This window comes from Monomorium pharaonis, chromosome 5 (genome assembly GCF_013373865.1).
Source record: "Monomorium pharaonis isolate MP-MQ-018 chromosome 5, ASM1337386v2, whole genome shotgun sequence".
Lineage (NCBI taxonomy): Eukaryota > Metazoa > Arthropoda > Insecta > Hymenoptera > Formicidae > Monomorium > Monomorium pharaonis.
Window position 1 is genome coordinate 448,110 of NC_050471.1, and position 12,608 is coordinate 460,717.

Here is a 12,608-nt window from a genome sequence, read left to right on the forward strand (position 1 = left end):
GTACTCTTCTACTCTTACTTCGTGAGTACTAGGTAGACCAATATGGTATAATTAAGTTAGCGCGAGCAAAATAGTATAATTATGGGAAGCATCCAGAGTGGCCACATTCAGATTGACCACAGCCATTAACAGGTGATTGCTGTGGCTTTTCTCTTATATCCACTAATTAGAACATTGTTTTTTAAATTATCCACTTGATGTGGTCATTCTGGTGCTACTCATAATTATGTATGTATTATAATTATATATACATAATATATATAATGTATGTTATAATTGATATTATGTTTATTAATATGTATAATAAATATTATGTATGTTAATTAAAGTGCATATTTTTTGTCATATTATACTTTAATCTGATTACACTGACATATATTCGGAACATTCCGAATATATAACACCGGAAAAGTGCGCACTAATGCAAGTGTACTATTATTTGCCGTATACATATATGGCGCGCTTAGTCTCACGGTTATCATTTCATTGTCAGGTTAAGTCACATATATAATACTCATATATTGGTAGCATCGGGCTTATTCCATAGGAGTGGGTGAGATCAAGGAGAGATAGACGTAGTGAAAATCGTGTACCTGCGTCGTTGTACGCAAGCGTGGCACATAGTAATAGGGACGCGCGGTAACAGGAGTGACTTTTGCGCGTGCGCAAAACTATTAAGGTACACCTAATAACACCGTAATGTTTTTATCGTCTTCTGAGCCCAACTAGCAATATGAATATTATATATGTATATGAGTTAGGTATCACTGTACACGCACTGTATATCGCATTCCAAATGTGTGTGTGTGGGGGGGGGGGTGCGTGTGTGTATGCGTGCGTGTGTGTAGATAAAGTATATTGTATTTTTTAATGTTATTAAAATTATATTTGTTATTGATATTGCAATTGGTTAAAATTAAAATATTTATATCATTTTATTATTTTATTTATTAAAGCCAAAAATTCTTCCATTATAATTAAAACAGACACACGCTGCAAATTACTATTTAACTTATTAATAAATTAAATTATTTAGAATTTATACGGTAATTGTAATTACTAAACATTAATTTGCTTTGCTTTAATGATATATACTATCAGCCATGTCCACTTTCGATTGGATACCCATGAGTTCAACGTCTATTCCCTGCAGCGCCCAATTATGTTCACAGATCTCCAATGCTTCCCATTCAGACTTAAAGGCTGCTTTTGGATCAGGCGGCATAGACATTGCAGCTCCCGATACTTGATCTTGCACTAGTCTTGTGGTGTCCGCAGCATTATTCTCGCCAAGTACAAGTGTATAAATGGATCTTAATCCAAATACATTGAGAAAATACCACGAAGCTGAAGAAACCCATGCAGCGTCCAGCGTAACTAATTCTATACCCCGTTGTAACATTGGCTTGAATCGTAGCGTTAATGGAAATGGCACTTTAGCTAGAATTAAAACGCATTTATGTTAAAAATTATGTTACACAAGAGCCTTGAAAAAGCCTAGATACTTTTCTACTTTGTCTTGATGATTTTTTAGATTTTTAGAAATTTTTTAAGAAAATGCGTAAATTTTTTTTAATTTACTCAAAATTAATTTTGTTTTTTATTATTGTGTAAAGATTAATTTTTTTTTTTTAATAACAATCCTATCTATAAAAGGCATGTAAAGTCGATTGCTCGCATTTCTCGAAGATCATTGTTGTCGCTTTTCCGCGATGCCAATTGGTTCTCTCGCTGCGCTTACTTCGTGTTGCAAGAGTAGCTGTCATTGCAATTGAATTTTGACAGCTGTCAAATTTGTATAAATATTATCTATACATTTATTGTTGTAATTTATTTTTAAAAGGTAAAAAATAAAAATTCAAGTAGCGCGCGCGAAGCACGCGTCTGTGGTGTCTAGTGGTATATAAACTTGAAATATTTTTTATATTCTTTGATAATAATGGTATAAATATTTATTTTAAATATTTTTATAAATGTTTATCATAATTTTTTTAATACTTGACAAACTCAGACATAAAAATATGTACAAATAATTTAGCTTCCGAAACGGACCAATCTCCAATTTAGTTCAAATTTTGGAAATTTCATTTAGTGAAAAAAAAACATATGCAAGGATTTTTGGCGACTCAAAAAAAATTTTTTTTAATGTCGTTAAGTAGGAAATCCATAATTTGTAGACAAAAATTTAAATGTGTGTGTGTGTGTGTGTGTTTGTGTGTGACCACAGCAAAGCAATGTCTTTGTTTACTTTTTTTATGGGTGCACTTGTAAAATGAGTAAGTGTTAATTCCGTTACCAGACATTGTATTAAAAACCTGCAAACACATGTGAACTTTACTTTGTTTGCAGTGTGCACATGGGTTAGCGACTTGGATGGGGTGCGTGCGTGAGTGAGTGAATGAGTGAGTGAGTGAGTGAGTGAGTGAGTGAGTGAGAGCGAGTAAGAGTGAGTGAGGATTGAGTGAGGAGTGAGCGAGAAGTGAGCCGGGAGTGAGCCGGGAGTGAGCGAGGAGTGAGCCGGGAGTGAGCCAGGAATGAGCGAGGAGTGAGCGAGGAGTGAGCGAGGAGTGAGCGAGTGAGTGAGCGAGGAGTGAGCGAGGAGGGAGCGAGGAGGGAGCGAGGAGTGAGCCGGGAGTAAGCCGGGAGTGAGTCGGGAGTGAGCCGGGAGTGAGTCGGGAGTGAACCGGGAGTAAGCCGGGAGTGAGCCGGGAGTGAGTCGGGAGTTAGCGACGAGTGAGCCGGGAGTAAGCCGGGAGTGAGCCGGGAGTGAGTCGGGAGTAAGCCGGGAGTGAGTCGGGAGTGAGTCGGGAGTGAGCCGGGAGTGAGCCAGGAGTGAACGAGTGAGTGAGCGAGGAGTGAGCGAGGAGTGAGCGAGTGAGTGAGCGAGGAGTGAGCCGGGAGTGAGCCAGGAATGAGCGAGGAGTGAGCCGGGAGTGAGCCGGAAGTGAGCGAGGAGTGAGCCGGGAGTGAGCGAGGAATGAGCCGGGAGTGAACCGGGAGTGAGCCGGGAGTGAGCCAGAAGTGAACGAGTGAGTGAGCGAGGAGTGAGCGAGTGAGTGAGCGAGTGAGTGAGCGAGTGAGTGAGCGAAGAGTGAGCCGGGAGTGAACCGGGAGTAAGCCGGGAGTGAGTCGGGAGTGAGCCGGGAGTGAGTCGGGAGTGAGTCGGGAGTGAACCGGGAGTAAGCCGGGAGTGAGCCGGGAGTGAGCCGGGAGTGAGTCGGGAGTTAGCGAGGAGTGAGCCGAGAGTGAGTCGGGAGTTAGCGAGGAGTGAGCCGGGAGTGAGTCGGGAGTGAACCGGGAGTAAGCCGGGAGTGAGTCGGGAGTGAGCCGGGAGTGAGTCGGGAGTGAGCCGGGAGTGAGTCGGGAGTGAACCGGGAGTGAACCGGGAGTGAGCCGGGAGTGAACCGGGAGTGAGCCGGGAGTGAGCCGGGAGTGAGCCAGGAGTGAACGAGTGAGTGAGCGAGGAGTGAGTAAGGAGTGAGTGAGTGAGTGAATGAGAGTGAGTGAGGAGTGAGTGAGGAGTGAGTGAGTGAGTGAGTGAGTGAGCGAGGAGTGAGCGCGTAAGCGAGCTGGCGAGTGAGCGAGGAGTGAGCCAGTGAGTGAGTGAGTGTGTGAGTGAGTGAGTGAAAAAGGGTGGAAGGGAGGGAGCAAACGAGCGAACGTAACTAGATAAATATGTAGCTAGGTAGCTAGATAGCAGTAAGTATGCAAGTAGGTATGTATGTTGGTAGGTATGTAGGTATGTATGTATGTATAATTAAACTTTACATTTTTTTATTTAAAATTGCAGAAGACGTTTGATTAATGTAAACGAAAGATAGAGAAAATCAAATTGCAATTATTATTATTTTTAAAGTAAAAAGTCAAATAGCGCGCGCGCAGCGCGCGCTTGTAATGTTCTAGTTATATAAATAATTCATGAGCAATAGAACTAGGATTAGGTTGATAATTTTGTTCATTTTAATTTTGTCCAATTTTATACCAATATATAATACTAAGCCAAAACCCCCTAGTGCCAAGTTTTATAAAAATTCGTAACTCTATGTAATTGTTATTAAATCTTTCTTCAGTACGTGTGAACACGTACTCCACTGTTTGAGCTCAGTCGCCTAAGCGAGTATGTGTATACATGTATTCCACAGTTAAGGGGTTAATCTCAAATTCGTATATAGACCTTAAAAACCCGGTAATAACGATTACAATAAAAATTAAACTACTATTTTTTTTCCATGACGTGTATATACGTTATCCATAGTCAAGGAGTTAAAGTCTTCATATACGAATTTAAAAAATTTATTAGAGTAAATACACCTAATAAAATAACTCAAAATTTGAGAAATAAAACATCAGGTTGATTCTTATAAAACTCGGTTCAAGAAGATAGATTTTCATGGCGATCCATTGGTATCTGTTTTGGAGGTTGCTGTATACGAATGTAAAATCAAAATTAGAAAATTCGATATTGCAGAGTATGGCAATTTTTAATTAAGAAATTTTTTGAATTTTTATAAGTATATAACAGGATTTTCTACATTTGCACATGAATTTGAAGTTTGCCTTTGATTATTTATTGAAAAAATAAAAAAACATGGATATATCTGCAATTTGATACAAATCCAACCACAAAAACTTTCTCCATTTTTGACCCACTTTTAGTTAGTTTTGAAATCGTTTCCAAATCAAAGATATTTGAATTCAAATTCAACAATTTTATAATATTTTTGTCTTCGATTTTTTTAATGAATATAATGCTAAATGATAGTTTATGATGAAACATTAATCACAGCAAAATTTTACAATGAGTATACAATTAGTTTCAGAGGTCAAAGTGGTTAACATCTACTAAGAAAGTATGACACTAATATCGACACTTGAAAGCATAAACTTTTGTTGGATTTTTTTGAAACACAGTACCTATGGGTTCTTTGAGTTCCTGAGATTACGAATCTGATGTTAGATCTTAAAAATTCAAGTTAAGGGGGTGTTAACCACTCTGATCCCCTATATCTCTGAAACTAATAGTATGCTCATCATAAAACTTTTCTGCGATTAATGTATCATCATCATTTCATCATTTAACATTTATATCCTATCCTATCCTATCTAAAAAAAGATTCTATCATTTAACATTATATTCTACTAGTCCTATCCTATCCTATCCTTTCCTTTCTAAAAAAGGGAATGGCATCGATACTCGCATCTCTCGAAGTATTGTTGTCGCTTTTCCGCAATGCCGATCGAACGTGTGTGAAGTTAGCATCTCAAAGTTTAGCATCTCATAAAAATACTGCAGAATTACTTGCACCCAGCATAGTTCTACAGTTCTTGATAAGATTCAACAATAATTCTGTTGAATTACATATTTTAAATAAATTTTTATAAATGAGATGCTAACATCCAAAATCACATAATAGCATCTCACCGGATTTCGAATATACGACCACAATATGTTTAAAAAATGTTTTAATTAACTTTTTAAAAAATTATTGTACGCGTCCGGAACTATATGAGAACTGCGTTAAAATAAATAGAACTGTCGATATTCGATTAGCACTTCACGCCTAGCCTTCAAAATTCAAGTTTTTTGGGAAATATAATTGTTTAAAAAATGTTTCAATTAATTATATCACCTGAATTCTATATAAAATTATTGTACGCGTCCGGAACTATATGAAAACTGCGTTAAAATAAATTAATCTGTCGATATTCGATTAGCACTTCACGTCTAGCATTCAAAATTCAAGTTTTCCGAGCAAAGTAATTGTTTAAAAGATGTTTTAATTAATTATAACACCGTAACTTTTTAAAAAACCATTGTACGCCTCCAGAACTATATGAAAACTGCGTTGAAATAGATAGAACTGTCGATATTAGATTAGCACTTCACGTCTAGCCTTCAAAATTCAAGTTTTCCGAGCAAAATAATTGTTTAAAAAATGTTTTAATTTATTATGACACCGTCACTTTTTAAAAAATTATTGTACGCGTCCAGAACTATATGAAAACTGCGTTAAAATAAATAGAACTGTCGATATTCGATTAGCATCTTACATCTAGCCCTCAAAATTTAAGTTTTCCGGGCAAAATAATCGTTTAAAAAATATTTTATTTAATTATATCACCGTAACTATTTAAAAAATTATTGTACGCGTCCGGAACTATATGAGAACTGCGTTAAAATAAATCGAATTGTTGATATTCGATTAGCATTTCACGTCTAGCACTCAAAATTCAAGTTTTCCGGGCAAAATAATTGTTTAAAAAATGTTTTAATTATTTATATCACCGGATCTCTTTAGAAAATTATTGTACGCGTCCATATCTATATGGGAACTGCGTTGAAAGAAATAGAACTGTCGATATCCGATCAGCATCTCATGTCTAGACCTATAAATATAAGTTTTCCATCAAGATAGTTGTTGAAAAATACTTTCTAAATTTTTTAAATTAATTAATTTTGTCTATCTAAGATGCCAATTACACCAAATCCACGTGCGCAGACGTACACGCATATATACGTATGTTTTGTAACAAAAAAATTTTTTTTATTAATTTAATCATCAGAACTATTGATAGGACGTCTCTAAACTATAGAACTCTATAGATTTAGTCTTTTCTGTGGTCGTATATTCGAAATACGGTGAGATGCTATTATGTGATTTTGGAAGTTAGCATCTCATTTATAAAAATTTACTTAAAATAGGTAATTCAACGAATCTATTGTTGAAACATATCCAGAACTGTAGAACTATGCTGGATGCAAGTAATTCTGCAGTATTTTTATGAAATGCTAAACTTTGAGATGCTAACTTCACACACGTGCCAATTGGTTCTCTCGTTGCGCTTACTTCGTGTTGCGAGAGTAATTATTGCGATTGAATTTTGACCGCTGTCAAATTTGTATAAATGGTTATCTATACCGGAAGAAACCGGTTTTTATTAATTAGTTAGCACACATAAGATGTATATTCAGCTTATGCCCGATTTCTTCACGTTCAGTTATCTTGCGGTTAAAATTATCCAGGAGATAAACTACCAGATCCATGCACGTGATTGGTTAAACTTGATATTTATCCTCCGGATAACTTTATTGGGAAGTGAAGAAATCGGGCATTAGAAACAAAAACCAATCATAGTAAAGAATCACTGAGCGTTTAGAATCACTGATCTACTCCGTCTGATGAATGGTGCCTAGCTAGTAAGCTGTAATAATCAAAATATTATAATCCTAATATGTCTAACCTAATTTATAATACTTGTATATAAAAACAGGTAAATGTTTACTTTGACCCGCTCTACTCCGATTTCGATGAAATTATACTCAATCGACGCGTTTTAGCATAAAACGAAAGAATCTGGAAGAAACAAGCATCAGTTTCTTCCGCGAAGCGAGATATTAATCTTTAAAACTGACGACTTGGCAGGTTACATGTCATACCGACGAAATGTTGGGACTGAACATAGTCCCGTGGCCATATATGCGCATGCTGACTGGATTAATTATTGCAGAGAGGTGTATATTGTATTTTGGTAGCAGCGACTTTCACGCGAAACAAAAAAAAATTGATTGAGTGGAAGTCGCTGTTTTACCAAAACACAAATGATATGAACCAAAGATGAAGATAATTTTTTGTCGCCAGTAATTAAAACCAAAGAAAAACAAAAACTTAATATCGACAAACTGGCAAGTTCTTTATTCAATATCTAGTCATGATGTTTTGACCATGGCATTTGGTTCTTCTCAAGTACTGATTACAGATGTATTATTATTCGCGAGACAACAACCATTGACGATTTTTGTGGTAGCGAATTCAATAAACAATAGAGAATTCAATAAACAATTCAATAAATTCAATAGAGAATTCAATAAACAATAATTCAAGAAACAAATAATATGCAGGAGCGTGCGCATATATAGTCATGGGGCTATGTTCAATTGCAACATTTCCTCGGTATGACATGTATCGTAACCTGTCAAGTTGCCAGCCTTTAACGATAAAAATCTCGCTTCGCGGAGGAAACCAACGCTTATTTCTTCCAGATTCGTTTCATGCAAAAATGCATCGATCAAGTGTAATTTCATCGACATCGGAGTAGAGCGGGTCAAAGTAAACATTTACCTAAAAACAATAGACGTATAACTTCTTACATTTTTTTTAGTTTAGAGTTTGTTTCATTCATAAAGGTTACAGTCCACTTGACGCTACAAACGTTTCGAAGCATTCTTTGATTGGTCAATTCGTAAAATTCTTTGTTTCAATTGGTCAACTAAATGCTTCGAAGCATTTGTTAGTGGACCGCAGCCAAAGATATACACGTGAAGCACATATATAAAAAAAGAACAAAAAATTGTTAAGATCGTATAGAAAATGTTATCGATATTTTGATATCTTTGTTGTTGGATGATGATAAAATACATAACATGCTGTAATAATTTATAAAATATTGTGTACACAGTATTGAATACAGAATATACTTCACATAAGTCCAAATACTGACGTTTCATATTATCTTCTGCTTAAACATCGTCCAAATTTCTTAACTAGCCAAAAATTGGCGTTTATGATGACTGTTGTTCAATTGATTTAAAATTTAACTACAAAATTGGATAAAATGCAAAATATTGATCAAATTTTAAACTTTGATTCAAATTGTGAACTACATTGGAGAAAACGGGCATCAACCTTGCTTAATATTTTATTTAATATTTAAAATTTTGTTCTTATTTGTGATCACTTTCTAATAAAATTTATCTATTTTCTAATAGGATTATTGTTTTTGTCTGAAACAATAATTATATTATTTATTAATTAAATAATTAAAATCTTATTTTTTATTAAAGTTTTTTAAAATCTGAATGAATGTCTTGTTAATACATCAATATTTTTCGATGACACTAGTAAAATAGAAGTATTATATTATACAAATCTAAAATCATCACTTATATAAGACACAAGTATGTAAAACCTGATATCTCTTATAAATTTTTTATCACTTTTATTATTATTAGCAACATTTTGTCAAAGAAAGCTGTGCAACAATTTATTTTCTTAGCCATTTTAAAGATAGATTTTAAGATCTTTAAAGAATACTTTGTTATGTTCAAATCAGCATGTAATAACTTTAATAAAGTTTGATTTGCATTCAAATTTAAAAAAAATTAGATTTGACTCAAATTTGAGTATTTTTTAGAGATTTAATTCAATTTGATTGTGCAAATTCATAATTTGCATCTCTTGTAAAAAAAATCATATGTGATAAATATACAGAAAATATGAATATTCAACAAATGTAATGCCACATACTTGTTACAAATCCAGAAAACATCCAGTTAATCCAACCACCAATCAATACCATAGGCAAAACATTGGTCACATTTCCCTTAAGCATCTCAGTCATCATATTTGGATCAGTCATAGGATTTTGGGAAACAGGAGGACGCTTCTGAGTCTTAAAATATCCAGTCTCCTCGTTATTGAAGAAATGTCTCCTAGTCATGAAACCTACTTTTGGTAAATACTGTCCGTTTTCTCGGAGCAGTCTAGAGCGTATCATTACTTGACTGAAAAATATTCATATCATAATTTTTGGTAATTTTCATATAGGAAATTTCTAAGAATATGATACACAAATGACTCAATTGCATCATTAACAATAAGTGATAAAATAACCTATGTGCATGATTTATGTTTGCATATATTTTAAAAACAATAAAAATATATTTCTTTAATCAATCAAAAAATATTTCTTTGTCTATACTATAAATATAGCATTATAAATCACATTAGGTTCGTTTTTTATTCCCGCACTAAACTGAACTAGTTCTGCACTAAAACTGAGCTGGTGTAAGCGAGAACTGAGAATGCAGATGGAAATAGAAAACGCTACAGTGCAAAACAATGCAACAATATAAAACAAATTCATATATTCTATACTATAATATATATATACTCTGAATATATCTAAATATATAACTAAATTTATAATTAATATCACAAAAGAACATTAGTATCACAAAAATAAACAGTAATATTACATAAGATTAAGCTAAAAAATAAATACAATAATAATAAATCTCCTTTAAACAAATATATGATTTTTTTTTAGAATTATATCACATCTTTGCTCTATATCCAGAGTTGAGTATTAGTAACTATAGTTAAAAAGTTGTAAGTTAATAATAAAGTTAAAAAGTTAATAACTTTCAATTTAGTTAATTTTAAATAATTTAATTTTTAACTATAGTTTTTATTTTTGAAACGTATAAACTTTAACTTATTAACTGTTTTCTTAAATTACAAATTTTATCTAGACGAAAGAAAAAAATTATAAAATAAAAATACATTCCTGCATGAAAATAATTTTATTTCATAAAATTAATATTATAACTTGATTTATAAATAAAATATTAGATATATTTGATGACCAATACTGTAATTATGTTGGCTATCTGATTTAAATTAATTATATGGGTTTTAAATTTAATATAAATAAAGCTTCTCAAAATAAACTTTTACTTAAACTTGATTTATAGTTAAATTAATCTTTACGTAACTTTAATTGATTGTGAGTGTTTTTTATTTATGTAATTTTTAACTTAACTGAATTAATTTTATAATCCATTAACTTTAATTTAATTTAGTTAAAAAATATATTAACTTAGCCAACTCTGTCTATATCATATACCTTTTGTTCTATTTTATTAACTATTTTTTTGCTGTTACTCAACAGTGACTATAAGCAACAATTTTTACAATAAAAGTTTTAAATGCTTTATATATATATATATATATATATATATATATATATATATATATATATTATACAGCACACCCATTTTGTGGACGTCATATTTAGATGGATATTTGGATATCCCAGACATCCCCAGGATGTTTGCAGGATGGGTGTGCTATATGGGAATGGAATATAAATATTGTAAAATTTTTTTTATTTAAAAAAAGCTTCTTTTATATTTCCATTTAACTTTTAAATTTATTTTGAAATTGCCGATTATTTGGTTACTCTATACTGTTTGCACTACCTCCAGACCTAAGGCCTGTTCTTTGTCACTGCACTACTGTACTGATACAATAAGTTAGAATGAGAAAAAACATGTTTATCTTAGGTTTGTTTTTTATTCCTGCACTGCTGCACTAGTGCAATAAGTTAGAATGAAAAAAAAATTATTTGTCTTATTCTAACTTATTCTAACTTATTGCAGTGCAGCAGTGCAGGAATAAAAAATAAATCTCTTGAGGCCTGTTCTTTGTCGCTACACTGCTGTACTGGTGCAATAAGTTAGAATAGGAAAAAATATTTCTGTCTTATTCTAGCAGTGCAGCAACAAAGAACAGGCCTTTGTTCTAGCTTATTGCACCAGTGCAGCAGTGCAGCGACAAAGAACAGGCCTCTAGTACAGCTAGTTCAGTGAACTCATGTACTAAGTACTGGAATAACAAACGGTATCGGTTACACCAGGGGCTCTATTCTGTACCAGCTACCGACAACTATCGGTATCATTGTGCACGCTTTTGGTAATATAAAATATCTGCGCAACGACACCGATACTTGTTGGTAAGTAGTACAGAATTGAGCTCCAGTTCTGGAATAACAAATGGTTTAGTGTACGCTCTTTGAACTAGTGCAGCCAGTGCAGGAAAACAAACTTATTACTTGACTATTTATTATGAGGAAAAAAGTTAACTAAATTTTTCAACTTAATTAAATTTTGTAATATATTTATGTATTAAATTAAATATTATATATACTATATATACACATACATAAGCTAAAAAAATTTAGTCAACATTTTTTTAGTACAAAATTACTGAACCTGCATACGACACCTGTCATTTTAGTGGTACAATTGATGAAATCGCCTATGTACTGTATAACTCTAAATTTATTGATGTTTACTTTAAGTGTTTACCTATCTTGCACTTGATGAAGTTCGACTTTTTTTTGCGATGCAAGCAATATTGAAACATAGTGACGGATTATGCCGACTAGAAATGTAATCACTACTATGGGCAAAAATACCCAGCCTCGTATATTTGGATCTAGCAACAATTCGGCCATGTCTCTACCGCATAAATCTATACAGTTTATTCAATCTATTCTAATTTGTTCATTCATGAGAATGAAAATACTTTCTTTATCCGAATGCGAAGGTAATACACACTCAAGTTCAAATTAAAAAAATTTTTAATGCCTATAACCTAACACATATATATATATATATACTGTAATCATTGGTCTAGTTTCCACCGTAGTCTTCAATCCCATTCTGTTCCCGCGATGCGAATCGAATTTAATGTTGATTTCCACTGGAAGTCAAGTAGAAGTGGGGAAAATTGATATTTCAATAGAGCTAACTTAAGCCTACGATACACGATGCTTGTTTTCGTGCTGGTTTGTTTGCTGGATGGAAATACTCTGTCCTGATTGGTGCATTTCTGAAGATAAATATATATGCACCAATCAAGACAGAGTATTTTATCCAGCAAACAAACTAGCACGAAAACAAGCATCGTGTATCTCTGGCTTTACTTAGTTTGTTGAATATTATTAACAAGCATAATCTTTGAATAGTCTACATTACACTAAAG

The 12,608-nt window shown here is 33.3% G+C and overlaps 1 protein-coding gene across 1 annotated transcript; it reads right to left on the reverse strand.

Moving 5' to 3' along the window:
- Positions 1 to 954: 954 nt before the first annotated feature.
- Positions 955 to 12,257, reverse strand: LOC105837992 (ER membrane protein complex subunit 3). The gene is made up of 3 exons (XM_036286807.1): positions 11,930 to 12,257; positions 9,306 to 9,562; positions 955 to 1,440 (listed from the first exon to the last, which is right to left on the reverse strand). The coding sequence occupies exons 1-3, from the start codon at positions 12,076 to 12,078 to the stop codon at positions 1,082 to 1,084; spliced, it is 765 nt and encodes a 254-aa protein (XP_036142700.1). The 5' UTR covers positions 12,079 to 12,257; the 3' UTR covers positions 955 to 1,081.
- Positions 12,258 to 12,608: the final 351 nt, after the last annotated feature.